Source organism: Photinus pyralis, unplaced genomic scaffold (genome assembly GCF_008802855.1).
Source record: "Photinus pyralis isolate 1611_PpyrPB1 unplaced genomic scaffold, Ppyr1.3 Ppyr1.4_LG8, whole genome shotgun sequence".
Taxonomy (NCBI): Eukaryota; Metazoa; Arthropoda; class Insecta; order Coleoptera; family Lampyridae; genus Photinus; species Photinus pyralis.
Window position 1 is genome coordinate 17,569,950 of NW_022170819.1, and position 18,187 is coordinate 17,588,136.

The 18,187-nt window shown below is 36.3% G+C and overlaps 1 protein-coding gene across 5 annotated transcripts in view; it reads right to left on the minus strand.

Annotated features, from left to right (window-relative positions):
* LOC116177939 (autism susceptibility gene 2 protein homolog) overlaps nucleotides 1-16,619 on the minus strand; it is a 391,669-nt gene extending 375,050 nt beyond the window's left edge. For 2 of the 5 annotated variants that reach the window (XM_031497125.1, XM_031497127.1), the window contains exon 1: nucleotides 15,975-16,619. In XM_031497125.1, the coding sequence (XP_031352985.1) occupies nucleotides 15,975-16,226 (252 nt within the window). In that variant the 5' untranslated portion in view covers nucleotides 16,227-16,619. The remainder of the gene's footprint in view (nucleotides 1-15,974) is intronic. The other 3 variants (XM_031497124.1, XM_031497126.1, XM_031497122.1) reach the window with 2 other exon arrangements.
* Nucleotides 16,620-18,187: the final 1,568 nt, after the last annotated feature.

Genomic DNA, 18,187 nt, shown 5'->3' on the forward strand with positions numbered 1-18,187 from the left:
TAATAATTATATTCTTCCGTTTGAAATTTTCAAAAAAACCTGCAAAGTTTATGTTAATGTCACATCGCACCCTCTACCACCCATCACATTTACTAAAAAGACTTTATTCATGTAAAAACTGATTCCATGAAGAGAGTTCTTTCCAACAAGACCTATTATGTGAAAATCTGTTAACCGAATCCGAAGTTACATTCAATTTCTTAAAGAAATGTTACCCTTCCCCCATCCCTCATATTTTTTGAGCTAGAGCAATATATGCTGCATCAAAATGATGCAAAATTAATAAATGATTGCTGTGCATGTATTTTTTATGCATGTTTGTTGGGTATATTTTACGAAAAAAGCTCGGAAAATAGTTATTTGTTTCATTAGTACAAAAAATGTCAGTTTTCGGGACCTTCCGAGTCCCGAAAACGCATTTTTTGTACGAATAAAACATAAAATTTTTTCTCCAACCCCCTTTACTTCAAATTATATTCGAATTTAGATTCAGTCACAGTTTCACTACTATAGTATAAAAACTTCTGCTTTCTTGTCCTCACGTGTCATGCCACTCTAGTTTTTAGGTTAACTTATAACCTATTCGTTTTTACCTTTTACTTCTCACCTCTCGCGACTTTGTAGGGAGCAAATCTTGAGGTAGCATGTTCTGCCGTTTCTATAATCTCTGGCGGAGTGCAATCCATGTCGCTATCAGTTTCAGTCATTTTATTGTATACACAATTAATATTGTTATATTTTGTATTGAAATAAAAAACTTACCATAGTTTTTTAATTAAAATTAATTGCAATTAACTTTTTCAAATTTTGAATTCAAAATGACAGATAATAGTGCAATGGGTCTGAAGTAGATGGCGTTACGCGCGACGGCGGATTGTATACGTATTAAAATTACGTTCACGGAATATGTAAATTACGTTACACTTGGTTTAAATAAAAATAGCGAGCGTAAATCATTTTCAATACATGTACATACGTATAGGTAACATCATTATTTGCATTGAATATGCAAAAATATTTGATTTGTATGTATAGAAATATCTTACAACCTGCAATGCAAAACGATGCCAATGTGACATATCTCCGTGATTGAAATTTTTTAATTGGCCAACTTTCAAGGTCAATTTCTTTTTGGTACTAGGACCAAAAGTATCCACTTTTTGTACAGTTGCCATAGTGAAAGCGATTAATCCGCAAAACGTCAATTTTAGGTACCGAACACTGTCACAAAATAGCGTCTTATTCAGGTGGTTGGAGAAAAAAGTCATTTTTCTACTTATCCATGAATAGTATGCCTTCTAGCGGCGAAGCTAGAAACTTGAGAATAATTTCCGACTTCTCTTGACCTCTTTTGTTAACAAGATTTTTCCCCGAAGCTATGCAATTATTCTATAGATACGGCCTGTGACCATTAATATGGGACGGCCTGTGACCATTATATGGGACGGCCTGTGGACCATTATTAATGGGACACCCTGTACAGAGTGTACTGTATTTGCTATTGCAAAATTCAAAATTTGAAAATATTTGATCGCTTATAAAAATACAGGGGAAAATTAAAAATTGTCAGTTTCAAAACGATCCTATATTTTGATAGTTATACTTATAAGAGATATAGAAAAATGTTTATTACAAAAGTTTCTTCGTAATGATTGTTCAATAATCTGCAGCCTTCAAAATATGTATACGAGTCCAGGTAAAAAAGTTATCGGACCTACCCTCATTTTGTAAGTGGAACACTATGTATATTTTAATCTAAAAAAATAGCCGAGAAAATAGCATATTAAATTCTGTTTTCAAAAATACGACACTAAAAATTCAACAGTTTTCTTTAAATTTTTGTGTACTTTTTTGAATCATTAGAATCTTTTTTTCAATTTTTTTAAAACCTTTTTTCATTTTTTTTAATGCATATTACAATGTATTAGAAAAATGAGGTTAAGTTTCATAACTTTTTGACCTGGCCCCGTATACATACCTATTGAACAATCATTAGGTATAAACTGTACTGTTTCGTGATTATCAACTTTGGGAAATATACAAGAAATTTCGAAAATGTGGAAGAATTATGAACATCGCAAAAACATATTAGGTACGTTTAATTATTAGGTAAATAAATAAATTACTAAAACTAGACTTTATCTTCAGCAGATATTTAGTTACTTTATCTTGGCGTTCTATGTAATTAATATACGTAGGTACTTATTTTTCCATGTAATTAGTTTAAATAGAAAAGTTGAATAAACGCTAGGATACGAGCTAGGATAATTTAAAGAAGATGGAGGTTAAAATTTATTGCTGTTATCTATCGAGGGAAAAGCTTTCCGAAATGATTGTTTTTGATTTTTGAAATGTGACCTGTAAACGACAATTCATTTAGACTGGTAGAAAACAAACACAAACGCATACACATCTGAGAAAGTTTATATTTTAAAGCTTCATGTGGAAAACCTCATCTAATGTGTGATATTACATTGTATTGTTGTACTTGAAGGTCTAAATTTGGATTTACTTTCTCGAATTTTAAGAGATAGGTAAAGTTTTTAGGTGTTTCAAGAGTTACAACGGTGTAGGAATTACATATCATAGAAAAATTACAGGGTGTCAACATTTATTGAACCCATTTTCCAATAAATTCGGCCCTATGCTGTATCACTAACGTTAAGAATAACGATATCGTTATGCGGCGTTACCATAATTTTTTAAAAATCGGTATGCTGTATCACTCATAAAAAGAGTGGGATAACGACTATCGTAATTCTCTATCGTTATTTTGCAAACATAACCAGAGAAACTTAACGGCAGGGTGCATGCTATCCGTTTGGCGCGTAACGGTCCTGTCATCGATTCGTTCGGAGTTTAAGGAGATGTTAAAGAGAAAGAAAATGAATAATTGCAAGTAGCTTTGTTCGGGCAATTGGAAAATGTAATAGGGAGGTGAGTTCTGTGCCTTTTAATACTCGTATGAGGAAAACATCCAACGAAGAATTTTACGAGACAACAGTGATCAGTTTCAGCTGGGTGAAATTGATTTTCAAAAAGATTTTCGTTTATCAAGAAAATCTGTTTGAATGTGCAAATGGTAAGGACTAACAGCAGCATGTTTCAATGAAAATTTGTTTAACATGCAGATTTGTGATGCGAACATAAAAATCCTGAATTGTAATGCACGGTTTCCAGGATCTACTCACGACTCTGCAATATGGGATATGAGTGCGGTGAAAAGGCACCTGGAAGAAAAGTATTTAACCAATGAGTTACATTCATCTTGGTTAATTGGTGAGTGTGGCTGTTGTGACCTAACAATTTTGCCCTTTTACAAACTTGTATAGGTGATTCAGGATATGCACTGCAGCCATGGTTGTTAACGCCAATAGAAAATGCAGAGGCAGACCCACTTTCACCACAGGGAAGATACACTACACAACACATTTTAGCCAAGAATGTAATAGAACGCTGTTTTGGAGTGTTGAAGCAAAGGTTTAGATGCCTCTTGAAGTACAGAGTTCTTCATTACTCCCCTGACAGATTTGCGAAAATTGTGTGGTGCTGTGCATTGTGCAATACTCCATAATATTGCGATACAGGAGAACTTACCACCACTCGAGGATAATGAAGGTGATGTAGATATACCTCCACAGAATATGAGAGAAAATGAAGGTATTTGTACCTAATCCTCTAAAAAAAAACAAACTGTTGTATGGCCTCTTATTATTCTCTTCGACATTCGCCATGTCGTGAAAAACCAACTAGGTAGGTACATTTACAATTAATAATAATAATTTTAAAGAAAAGTCTGCATTTCCAAATCTGGCGGGTATTTGTTTTAAGATTAAGCGCCCTCTTATATTTGATCGCTGTGGTATTTCACTCTTACACGCACTGCCGTTGCGCAGCGTTCCTTGTTTTCTAGAATGCGACACTTTTTTCCGAAATAGCCACTGCGAGATACCGGACAACGTAACGATACCGTTAAAATATTGATACAGCATATCGCGTTTATCGATAGTCGTTGTGGTCATCATAACCTTTGATCGTTAAACTGCGATAACGATTGATCGTATAGAATAACGAGAGTGATACAGCATAGGGTTGATTGTCTCACTAGCGGAATTATGGGAACGAGCTTTCGGTGGAATGGATACATCTTTTAAAATTCATAGAGCGTTGTTTTCTGATTTTAATTGATTCCGGATGTCTGGAGACGAGATGTCGGGGATTTGGATCTGAATTACTCTGAAATACGATAGGAGGGTGGACAGGGTCCACGCGTGCCTTTGTACTATTCTCTGACTAGAGTTGTCCGATTAGGGCCGGGAACTACCAAGAAATAAATTTCGTAGCTAAGTAAATTTGTGCGAAATTCGTCGGGCGAACTATTAAGTTGAACGCAAGTTCCGCCAGTGTTATAGTAGAATCAATTATTATCTAAAAGGGGATTAAGGAGCTGTCATTTATTACACCATAAAGGGAATTATTATACAACCAGAGTACGTTAAAACCTAATTGTGAAACACGCGCGTTTTCATCGCATATATTGTGGTCGTGTTCGGTCAAGGACCGATTAATTAAACGCGCCGGGTTATTTTTCGCTACAAACAACATCAGTTTTGTCGTCAGTTTGATTGTAATTTGTACACTGCGAAAGTAGTATAAGTGCCTGCAGTGGAAAAAAACATTAACATTAACCGAAAGTAATAAATTTCAAAACGCTCGGCACGTGCGCACGTTTTGATTGGAGATTTGTGCGGCGTTCGGATGAGCAGGATGGAGCGTTCGGATTAGCGAGGTTCTTCTGTACCGGCTATCCATGACTTGCAAAAGAGAGTACGAGTCGATTTCAAACCGGGATTACGATATGTGGCAAATGTCATATAAAAGGCTCCCCTATAAAACCGAAGGGAATTTTCTCACTTTTTGCTATTCCACTGATAGTATCGTCGCCCTCTCAACCAATCCAACATGAAGACCAAGCGAGTGCAAAAGACTTCTAAAATCTCAGATTTGTGGAATGAAATGGACCTGACAAGGTAGTGTGTTACTAGAATAATGGAGTCGTTACCGAAAGGTGGTCAGAGAAACCTCGTAGTATACAAATATCAACACCTCCCTATAATTACATTTAATTACATATTATAACGATCACAAATTGCAATTTGTAAACCTGTTACCTGAATCATATACCTACATTTAAAAAAACGAGATCAAAGCATATATGGCAGCCGTGTGTCCATTACCGAGTTAATTACTAAATGATTTATAGTCTCATTAAACCGTCGTAATTATACGATAGCCTTAATAAATCGTGTTATTAGTGCAAACATATTTCATTACAAAAAAATCAATAAACGTAATTTGCGATGGTAGCCGTAATTTAATTTGAGCGAATACCAATTCCACCCTCGATTCCACCTTTTAAAAAGGCCGTCTAGATGCAGATTGGATAATAAGACTTCCTCATAACTTTCACTAATCTCTATTAGATGGAGTCTTTAGACAAGAAAACCAATACACCACCTGATGTCAGCGTTCCAACTTTGAAAGGGCGGATTTGGTAAACTTCCCAAAAGCGAATTGGTTTTATTCAATCACTACTTTGAAGTGTTTTTATTGCCCTTATTAAAGGGCGGTTTTGTTCTACATTTACACTACAAACACACTAATCCATAATCCTTCGACAGCCCAACATGCGACTAAGCGTTTATAAAACGATCAGATTAATTTGTACGATTTGCGGAAGTTTTTAACGAGCCCCAACTTTCCAAACTTACTTATAACCTCCTTAATTTATTGTAGTCTTAGCCAAGATTACTAATTAACTCGTAAAACAAAGATCTTAAATTCGTTCCCCTTTTTTATCTTTTAATTCCGCTATTTCACAACGACTACCCTCCAGAGAGCAATTGGGCATCCGGCCAAGTTTAATCACTTGTTTTCTTTTTTTTAATAATTACATTTAGGAGTTTTAATCAGATTGTTTAAACAAAAAAAAAGAAGTTCCATAAATTCTAATTATCTCGTTTTTCTTTGTCCCCCCTAGCGCGCGGAGCTGTCGAAACTTTGTTTTAATATATATTTTTTATTTTTGATGAGGTTTTATAAGTTTGTTGCAGTTTGTAAAGTGCTTGTCAAAACACATTTTGTTGAAAAACTTAATGCTTCGCTTAATATAAATCGAGTGAAGCTGTGCGCTTTCTGGTTGTTGACATTTATAATCACTTGTGCTATACTTAAAATAGATGATCTAAATGTGGATGTCGGCGTTGGTTCTCATAAACTTTACCTACTAAAAAAAATGAATTTCGCATACGGGATTATGCACTGGTTTAGGCACGATCATTGTTTCGCCCAAATGTGTAGATATCTACACGGTGAGCATTTTAAATGGGCAAATATATGCAGAATTTTATGCTAATTAATTTTCCCATTCAAAGTTTCTTGTAGCTCTACAAACAACGAAGTTATAGTTAAAAAACCGAAAAATGTGATTTTCGACAGCTACAAGAAACTTTGAATGGGACAATTAATCAGTACAACATTCTGCATACGTCATTTAAACGACTATAGTTTAAAGAACCCCTAAAGTAAAAATGAACAATAAAGTCACCCTGTATATTGACAGTACCTACCTATAAGGCCATATATTGGATTATCAACTCAGATTGACGTTACTCATTTCATGTTAATTCAGAGAAATATTGTGTAAATTTGGGAAAATTAAACAAAAAGGTGCAACGGTGCAAATGTTAGGCAACGAAGGCCCCTTAGAATAAGTCGTCACCAACCTCTTGTTCGACAAATAAAATTTTGTATACAAGGGCCCACGGCAGGGAATTTAAAAGCAATTAACCGATGCATTTTACCTGTTAATAAATTAGGTAAAATTAATACCAACACAGCGTAACATTGGCATTTTATTCATGTGCATAGTCACTATCACAAATAATACATTTGCGAAATTGAAACCGGTTTGCTTGGATGTGCGATTCATACGAACTTTTCTTCAACCAATCCAGTCGTGCAAAAACTCAAAAAGGAAGAGGCATTTTCCAAGAAGAGATAAGATCAATTTGTCACTATTTTTTTTTATTTATATAAAGAAGTGGTTGGTTCCGAGGTTGTTTTTTTTAGGGGTTTGCATAAGTAATTTTGTTTGGACTAATTTTATTATTCCTAAAGAAATCGACCTATGAGAACCATTTAAAAAATTCTGTATATATTAATGACTTAAGAATCGAATCAAAACAAACGATGTTGGTTATTCTATTTCACTGATTGATTAAAATGTTGTTTAGCATTGGGTGGTGAGTGTACATTTTGAACAGGAGAATGGACCAGTAATTCTTTAAGTGGTAAAGATGAATTTTAGATAAAGATCACATTTTGCTTAGATACGTGATCACGAGATGGGCGTATTTTTTTATGAACCGAACCAATATTTTATATCCAGGAACGTGTAAAGAAAAGCTACTTAGCTACTACCCTAGCAATCTCCGCTTTTCTTAAAAAAATCGTAAATTTAAACGGGGTTTGTTAGTAGACACCGAGGTAGACCCCGAAAACAAAATCAATCAATAAAATAAAAATATTTAATACAGACCCTGGAAAAGGACGATCTCAAGGGCCATTATCCTCGTATGAGGATGAGGGAGGGGTTAATCATTCATACGCAATTTATGGGGTAATGTGTGAACCCTGTAAACAAAATAAATCAACAACAAAAAAATTTGGTGCACTACAAACGTTACGACACCTTTGTAGCAGTTATGGGGTAATTTGTAGACCCTGTAAACAAAATTAATCAACGAAACCAAAATATTTACCACAGATATTACCTACTACTTGAAAATTTAAGGCGAGGTTTAAGGAATTCAAGTTTTATTTATTTACTGATTTTAGTATTTTGCAATTTGCTTAATGATTAGGTTTAGTACGTAAGTAGATTGACGTATTTTTCAAAAACGACGCTAATAGAATATTTTTTTAATTTTTTTAGAATTGAATTTTCAAGAAATTTTTAGAATTTTCTAGAATTTTTTAGAATCTTTTTTAAAATTTTAGTGTACACATAATTTGAAGTGCTTTGCCCCTCGGTTTCTTCAAAGATGGTGCACTTTTTTTTTTAATTTTTGTACCACTTTCCGATAAAGCAAAAATCTTAGTTATAATTAATAACATTAATTAGGTAGGTATGTAGTTTTTTATTCTGCGTCCGATAACAATAAAATATACACGGTCGACTAAACCGGAGGTCGAAAAAAGAAGACCTAATGTTAAATGTCTTAATATTTGTTATACACTGCGTTCAAGACAAGGATGTCCACTATGGGGATCTTAGAAACCGGGGTAGAAGATGCAACGATGGTCAAATTAGAGAAAAGTTACGGAATTAAAGAGTTATTATGATGTTAAAAAGAAAACCGGCAAATTTCGGGTTTTCTGGCATATCTTCGGAAATCGGAATTTTTAGGTTTTCTTACTGCATGATAATAATCCGCAAATTGCGCAACTTTTCCGTAATTTGACCATCGGCGTATCTTCTATGGCTGGTTCAATGGTTTTCGAGATCTCCATAATAACCATGGTTATCTTGGAAACATTTATAACTCGATTTATAAGCACACTAATTATTAAAAAAATTGCTTCATAAATAACGGATATAATCGAGGATATAATCGACTGTTCCGGCACTTTTAGTTATCCTGTGTACAGGGTGAGCATCTAAAATCCCTCGAACCCTATAAACAATTACCGTCGCCGTGTTTGTAAAATATTTCTGGTCACCAGTAGCGTGCTGTATTCCAGTGGCGTATCAAACGATTTTTAAAATTGAACACTCTATTTTACTGAAGAATTGGTAAGCGAATTGGTAAGTAGGATGAAGACTAGGATGAAGACGAGGATGAAGAGTACCCAGTTTACCCTCGATTATACCCTTATTTCGCTGTTATAGCTTCATTTAGCTTCCAAAATTTGATCGTTTTTGAAATTTTTTTAGGGAAACTAGGTAAATCAAAATTGATATAAAAAACTCCTCGATTTTTTAGAATGTTCTGGAATTTTCTGAAACTGTTATAAATTGTAAAGAATTTTCTAGAATTCTTTTATAATTTTAGTGTACACAAAATCTGAAGTGGTTTACCCATCGGGAAAAATCACTGTGGAATGTGTAAACTACTAGAATTTTTAGGAATGTTTTAGATATTTTAAGATTTTCTAGAATTGTTTTTAGAATTTTTTAAAAGGAGAGGGTGGTTATACCTCGGGTTATACTTTTATATACAGTTACGGGGTAGTTTGTTGACCCGGTAAGTAAATAAAATTAATCAACGAAAAAAATATTTAATGCGTAGTACCGATACCACCCTGGCAATGTGCGATTGTCTTGTCATACAAGGGCGAGTTTCCTAAAAACCGAGCTTAAAACATTCGTAATTATAAAGGGTAGGGGTTATACCGAGAGTTATACTCTCGGTTATGATTTTATATGCAGATATAGGCTACCTATAGTCTGTGGACCCTGTACACAAAATCAATCAGCGAAACAAAAATATTTAATGCACACAGAAGGTACTAGCCTGGTAAAGGGTGATCGTCTTGGTGTAACGAGCGGAAAATCACTATTGAATGTTAGTATAGACTGTAGAATATTCTAGAATTTTTGTAGAATTTTCTAGAATTTCTTCAAAGTTTTTAGAATGTTTTGGGTATTTTAGAATTTTCTACATTTTTTAGGATTTTTTAGAATTGATTTTAGAATTTTTTTAAAAAGGGGTTCTACCTTTATATATAGTTACTGGGTGTTTTATCGACTCCGTAAATAAAATCGAAAAAAATATTTAATGCGCACAAAAAATACTACCCTGTCTTGTCATATAAAATTCGTAATTTTAAAAAGGGGAGGATTGGACATTTATATGCAGTTATGGTGTCTCAACCGAGGTCCAATACCCTTATCCACTTCGGCGATTTCATGCAGGATCCGTCAATGATTTTATGTTATTTATTAAGCTTCCTAGACCTGAGTTTATGAATCTTGAGAAAAAGTTTCGATTCAACATTTCACAAATTTCTGGAAGCTAACTTGATACCTCGCCGAGTACCTCGCTTGATACCATCGGCCCGAGCATCGGCCCTACAAAACGTCATAGAAGTTGGACGCAAAGAGGCTCGCAAAGAGGTAAAAGAAGGAGCCAAATAATCCTCAAGATTTCTACATTTCGACGAAATCTGTAATCAGATCTCATTTCCAATGATGCAGAACGTGCCTCGATTTCTGGTGACCAGTAGTGTGCCCTATTCCAGTGGCGTATCAAACTTACGGTTTTTTAAATTGAACACCCCATATTTTACTGAAGAATTGGAAAGTACAAGAGTACTTGTTTTTGTATGTAACATATTATACCCGAGATTATACCCTTATTTCGCTGTTATTTATTTTTTTTAAATTTATTATCCCTCTCTAGTTCTGAGCCCTCAACAGGCTTACGCCCAATTACAGAGCGATCCGCATAATGCTTTTTAGAGAAGCCTCTGCAGAATGTCTTAAGTTGTTCTACAGGGTGTTTTTTTTTGGGAGCTTTAGTTTCTGGGAAAGTAAAATAGGTAGGTTTTTGAAAATTTGTACTTGGCAATGTGCGATTGTCTTGTCATATACGGACGAGCTTTTTTTTTAAAAATGTGTAACTCTAAAAATGGGAGGGGTTATACTTTTATATGCAGATATGGGGTACCTAGTCTGTCGGCCCTTTAAACAAATTCAATCAACGAAACAAAAATATTTAATGAACCAAAGAAGTTACGACCGAGATTACGACCCTAGCATGTCATATGGGGGAGTTTTCTTCGAGGTTTTCTTAAAAAAATCGTAATTTTAAAACGAGAAAGGGTTACAGTTTTATCGAGGGGCAAACAACTTCCAAAAAAGTGTACACCATATTTAAAATATTTGATATTTACTTAACGGTATTTGTAAGTAATTAACGTGTCTTTGTAGGACTTAAAATATTTGAAAAGTAATCAAGCATTTAATAAGTAATCAGAACATTTTCAATAGAATCAAAATATTTAATAAATAATCATAGATAATTAAAATACTCGAAAGTAGTAATTTAAGTAATTGAGATGTACTTGAATATATTTGAAGTAATTAAGAAGTATTTGGAGATACTCTATATATTTGATAAACGTCACTTTTTGAATCATTCCTTTTCGCTATCCACTTCTCGTTTCACTGGAAAGGATGCCAACTTTCAATTCAAGTGGAGGACTATTATACCATATTGTACTATAATTGGTTAGGCATATCCATTGTGAACGAGTTCAAAGTATCACTTTGAACTGTCACACTCAGTGGGCCCTTTGGAAAATGCTAATAGCATTAGTATCTTCCTACTAAAAAAATCCAAGTAGGTATAGTTTATCGAGTATTGTATGGTAGTTTCTACGCACCAAAATTAATAAGAAAAAGTGTTTTCCTGAGAAATTTTGGTGCAGTCGATTTTTGGTAAAAAAGGAAGGTTTATACACTGCCTTTTTTTGAGCCCCGAAAAAAAAATTGGCTCAGATCGACCCGGAAAAAAAATTTCTTATAGAATGTGGCCCGAGATGTGGCCTGTAGAATCCATAATTTCAGACAGTTCCACGATTGGGCTACTAGTTCAAAAGTTACAGCCCTTTGAATTTTCTTTCGAAATTAGTTTCTAGTCTATAACTTTTGAATGAAAAGTCTGATCGAAAAAGTACGAATTGTTTTGGATTCTACGCACCAAAATTAATAAGAAAAAGTGTTTTCCCGAGAAATTTTGGTGCAGTCGATTTTTGGTACAAAAGGAAGGTTATACACTGCCTTTTTTTGAGCCCAGAAAAAAAAATTGGCTCAGATCGACCCGGAAAAAAATTTTCTTATAGAATGTGACCTGTAGAATCCATAATTTCAAACAGTTCCAAGATTGGGCTACTAGTTCAAAAGTTACAGCCCTTTGAATTTTCTTTCGAAATTGGTTTCTAGTCTATTTACTTTTGATTGAAAAGTCTGATCGAAAAAGTACGAATTGTTTTGGATTCTACGCACCGAAATTAATAAGAAAAAGTGTTTTCCCGAGAAATTTTGGTGCAGTCGATTTTTGGTAAAAAAGGAAGGTTATACACTGCCTTTTTTTTAAGACCCGAAAAAAAAATTGTCTCAGATCGACCCGGAAAAAAAATTTCTTATAGAATGTGGCCTGTAGAATCCATCATTTCAAACAGTTCCAAGATTGGGCTACTATTTCAAAAGTTACAGCCCTTTGAATTTTTTTTCAAAATTGGTTTCTAGTCTATAACTTTTGATTGAGAAGTCTGATCGAAAAAGTACGAATTGTTTTGGATTCTACGCACAAAAATTAATAAGAAAAAGTGTTTTCCCGAGAAATTTTGGTGTAGTCGATTTTTGGTAAAAAAAAGGAAGGTTATACACTGCCTTTTTTTGAGCCCCGAAAAAAAAATTGTCTCAGATCGACCCGGAAAAAAAATTTCTTATAGAATGGGGCCTGTAGAATCCATAATTTCAAACAGTTCCAAGATTGGGCTACTAGTTCAAAAGTTACAGCCTTTTGAATTTTCTTTCGAAATTGGTTTCTAGTCTATAACTTTTGATTGAGAAGTCTGATCGAAAAAGTACGAATTGTTTTGGATTCTGTTGGTGGAACCCCCAAAGCAGAATGAGAGGCAGAATGTTTTTAAGGTTTCAACAATAATGTCCTCAAACTTTCTCCAAGTAGGTACGCCAGAATGGTGCCTAGCAAAATCAGTTCTGAGTTTTTTAAAATCACTTTCTTGAAACAAAGTGAACAAACTACAGGCTCTCTGGATTTTGCCAAATTTGTTATTGTCAATGCAGAGAAAAAGCATTACGAACTGCAGTCACTGATCGGCCGGGCGGGGATGAATTTTTTTAAACGGTAGACGCGTCCGCCTGCATGCGAAAATTGACCCTTCCCCACTTTTTTCAATTTTTTTGGAAAAACAAAGTTGTACAAAAATGCTGCGGATTTTTCCGAAGGGAAAACGCGTTTGCTATTTATGAATGGGCGGCACAGGCTGACTGGCGTCGAGGTGTGACCTTGGGAGCATAATTTTTTTACATCCAATTGTTTAATCTTTCTGTAGCAATCCTTTTGTTTTTTTGCGACGCTGTCACACTTTCGCTCGTTGTTCTGCATGGGAGGGATAGTGGAAGTAAAAGAAACAAATTTCAGCTGAGATTAAGCGAAAGGATTTTACCAGAGCCTACTACTGATTTTACCCATACCTTATGTATTAAGAGTAACATGATTCAGAAAAAAATTGCCGTGGCTGGCACAGATACCATCCGTACACCTGCGCGTTCTATCCAAAGATTTTTAAGCTCTTCCTTTTTTGTCTAAAAATTTGTGTACCAAATTTGGTTCTAATCGGTTCAGCCGTAAATGAGAGTACAAACGGACCGACACTCTTAAATACTGTATTGTAAACGACTAAGGAGTTCACAATAAGTAACTTAAAACAACTGCTAATAAGGGAGATATTTCCCTGCGAAACTGATGCGCACGCGGTTTTTGAGCTTGTTCACTAAGTATTTCAGTACGCAAGCCAACATGACGGGTCAACAACTTGACCTTACCATTATCAAACATGTAATCAAAATACTCAACAAGTAATGAAAGTATTTGAAATTGTAATTGAAAGATTGAAAAAGGAATTAAAATATTGAAAAGATAATGAAAATATTCACAATGTAATCAAAGTACTGGAAATGTATTTGAAGGTAATGAAAAGACTCAAAACCGAGCTCAAAACATACTCAAAACGTAATTGAAGTATTGAAAAGGTAATCAAGTAATTAAAAATTGCAGGTGTACACCATATTTAAGGAGTTATTTGCCTCTCGAGTTTTATTTACTGTTATGGGGTAGTTTGTGAACCATGTAAACGAGCATGTAAACTAAATCAATACACGAAGCAAAAATATTGAATGTACCACAAAAGTTATACTACCCTGGACATTGATGATTGTCTTGTCATATGACTTTTATTTTAAAAAATCGTAATTTTAAAGGGGGAGAGCGAGGGTGAGGGGCTATAGGTACTTTTACAGACAGCTGTAAGTAGCCTAACTTGTAGATTCTGTAAACAAAAAAATACAACAAAAATAGGTACGTATTTGATGCAAGTGGCAATACTCGTAGTAATAATTAGTAATTAGTATTATTATACGAACGAGTACTTAGTCTTAGAAATGTTGTAATCCAGGTTGTAATACAAGGTGTCTCAACTTCGGCAGTTTCATTAAAGCCCCGTCAATGATTTTATGTTATTTATTAAGCTTCCTAGACCTGAGTTTTTTGAATCTTGAGAAAAAGTGATTCTATTCAGCATTTCACAAATTTCTGGAAATCTAACTTGATACCATCGGACCTACAAAACATCATAGAAGTTGGACGCAAAAAGGTAACAGAAGTAGCCAAATAATTCCAAGATTTCTACATTTCGACGAAATCTGTACTCAGATCTCATTTCTAATAATGCAGAACTTGCTATGAAGAAGAAAGGTTGACAAGTGAGCCGTATTGGCAGAACAAATTCAGTCGAGGAGCCTTTTCAATAAAAAAAACTTGGAATTAAAGACATTTACAAAGTTACAAGTCTCGTTACAAGTATAGTTACAAGTAAAGTAATGGAGATTATTTGTAATTCTTGAGGATTCTCACAAACCATATTAGGGATACCTGCTGAGAAGAACGTGAAAGTGGATTAGCGGTTTTCTCCTGGGTTCGCTTTTGTCTGGATGTTTGCTGAATTTTCGATATTCTATGAATTGTCTGCTTTAGACTATTGAACCGATTCGTCCAGCCATTCTAAAACAAACAGTTGAGCTTCCAAATCGAGCTCCAATGCAAAAATGTGGCCAAACGACTTTACAAAATTGCGAGCAAAATTGGATAAACACTAACAGTGTTATCGTATCAGTTTATTACAATGAAGTGGAAAATGAAGTAGGTACCTAATATTGTGTTATTTTTCAATTTATCAAAGCACCCCTTGCGAGTACACTGAAATGCTCGATTTTGCACCCGCAGTAATTTAATCGCACTGGGTGCAACAAAATTACAAATTCGGACACGTTTTCCGCAACGGATTTCGCCGGCGGCGATACAAACGCTGCCTTAACGAGGGTTAACTTCAATGTTTCAATTTGTGTGTTTTAACTTCGCAAGCACTTACCTCTAATTGGGTTTCTTAGTGGCGAATTGTTGGAGGACGCCCGAATAAACGATAAACCTGAGCCTTTGGCGGAATTACAACAAAACGCTCGCTTTACGACGTATACCTGGACGGCTTTGTTAACATTCAAAAATTGCTCATTTAAAAACCGTTCTTTGTTTGAATTTTCTACAATTTTGGGGAGGATCGCTTTGCAGCGTTTTCAATGGGAAATGTCGCTCTAATTTCGGGTAGTAAAAGAAACTTGCCCGTACAACTATTATAAGCGGCCCCCTTTTTTCACACAGACCACTTCGTGTAGGGGAGCAAATTGAAGTGGCACGCTGTTACATAACAAAATTTTAAAATTACGTTACCTGTTTTCTTTATGCTGTACGTGGACGTTCAAAGTCAAATAATTAGCATGCAAATTACCGACTCGGAAGATCGAGTAATTTGCGAATGCTGATTTTGTAAAAGGGGTTAAAACAAACGTTCTCAAATGAAGGAAGCAGCTGCCTGGACGTCTAGTATTGGGTATTCCGCCGCCACCCGTCACTTTGGGTTCTTGAAAGTTGCCTTTGTTCGCAATATTTCTTATTCGAATACATTAAAACGTCGTTAGACGAAAGCAATAACCATAAAGTGGTCGGTGGCGATGAGGGCGACGGCAGTAGAATGAAAATGGTACGCGCCGCCTTTGTTATGGCCAGTAAAAGAGGGTGGCGAAGTCCATTACGTTTAGTACTCACCTCGAGATCGTCATAGGAACGAAATCCAAGTATCGAGAAGCCGTCGATGATGTCCTCTTCGACGAGGGGTTCCTTTGACTTTTTACGTCGAATGGGTGGCCGCAAGGGCTTCTCCCGTCGCACCGTGCACTCGCTGTCCTCCTCGCCACTGTCCCCGTCCTTCGGGGCGACTTTGCTTTCCCTCTGGGCCGCCTGCTGCATACGCTGGGCCCGTTTCCTCCGCCGGTTACGTTGTTTCACCTCCGCGTCCATGGCTTATGCCACATCACCGTTCACAATCGCACGGGGTCCACGACCAGGCCCCATTCGAACATTACAGCTTCTATACTGACAATGCTCTAGAGTATTAAGCGGCCCCCGCGAAGGGTCGTCGCAATATTTACAAGCAACACAGGCACCTGGAGCACGAATGGCGGACGGTCCACCGCATCGCGAGGAGAGCATCGTCGCCGTAGCCGTGTCCACCGGTCCCGGTCGCTTTCACATCGCTTAACACACACCACGACACCATCCACTCACACCACCATTAATTAAATTCGATCACTAAGTCACAACACACGACAATAACAATATTTACAATCTCACACTACACGGCCAGTCAATACCATGTAAGATGGTTGTGACGCACGCGCAGGCCTTCACCACCAATGCACATCTCATTATCAACACTAGCACCAACTTTCCGACAAAGTCCCCCAACGAAAATGCATTCTAAGGCTCCGTACGGACGTACTTCCTATTTATTCACCCCTCGCGCCGGTGGCGAAAGCCCGAACGCGACTTGGATTCCCGCCAATTTCACGTCCAGGTCCCATGTTACGCGCGACAAAATTAATGCGCCATCCTCCTGCTCCCCGCTGACATCGAAGGCTGTTATTTATAAACGGAAATGGCCCATAATAAATTATCTGTTTGCGAGTTAATTTATTTTTGCGGAATTTCGTACCTGCACCAGGTGGAGCGTCACCGGCGAAAGCCTCCACCGGCCCCGGAGGTTAAAGAATTTAAGTCCTCTCGCCCCTTTTACTTAATGCCTTTAAGAGTGCCCCAATAAGACGAGGGTTTTGCATGTATTTTTGATCACCTCCCTTGATGTAAGCTAAATTTAGAACTACTACGAACGACCCCTAGACCATTAGAAACAAAACTAGATAACCATTTTATACGCTCTTTGAATATGCTAAAGTACGTTCAAGAAAAGTTACTTTTTGGGGTAAGAAAGTTGGTAAAAATGCGCTTATTGGAACATAATTATTTTCCACCTGATCCCGTGGAAGCATTAACCATAGGTACTTTACTCTTTAGTCTACCAAACTTGCCACCCTCACCAAGGGGAAAATCCCAGTATCCGCAGGATATCCGAGCTTTACAAAGATATGCAACGGCGCGTGTGGTTCCCGTGAGTATCCAAGGAGTTGGGTGAATATGTCAGGTCCCTAGCTAACCCAAAATACAAACTGTGGCCACTGAGGAATCTAACCGCCTCAGATTTTTAACATCTTTTCGACAAAGAAGTATACGAAGATCTTGTGACAGTTGTAGGGAAAAGAAAAGAACATTAAAACGTTCTTCCGTGGAGGGTATTCGATTCAATGTTCTCTTGCCCTATAACTATCATAAGGGTTTCGTATACTGGGGGTTATTCCATATCCCTCAGACCCCCTGATGCTACATTAATCCTCTGCACATTCGGCCCCAAGAACTATTTTGGTAGTTTACGGGTTTACATTCCTTTCCTGACGATTATTCAATACTCCACGAGGTCCTGGTGTTAGATTTTATGTATTCCATGCGCCCTTTTATACGAAGAACTTGTGATAGTTGTCGGGAAAAAAACCACAAAAGGTTATAACCGTCATAAGGACTTTGCGAGGGACTTTCTACCTATACTTGGGGGTTGGTTGGATGCTACATTGTTCCTCAGCACAATCAGCCCCACGAACCTAGCCAAGAACTGTTGTGGTAGTTTAGCATAAGGGACTACAGAATGTTTCTTTCTTGATGAACTTCTTATGTTGCATTTTATGGCTCCATTCCAAACAATTTTTGGCAAAAATGAAGGGTTTGGGGAAAAATGTATAACCGGAGTCCTGCGGGGTATTCCAAAAATTATGATTTATTTCAGGGATCTGGACCTATTGCAAATAACGGTTTCGGTTCTGACACTTTTTTAAACAATTTTGCAACTTTAAACTTCACGTTCATTGTAACGC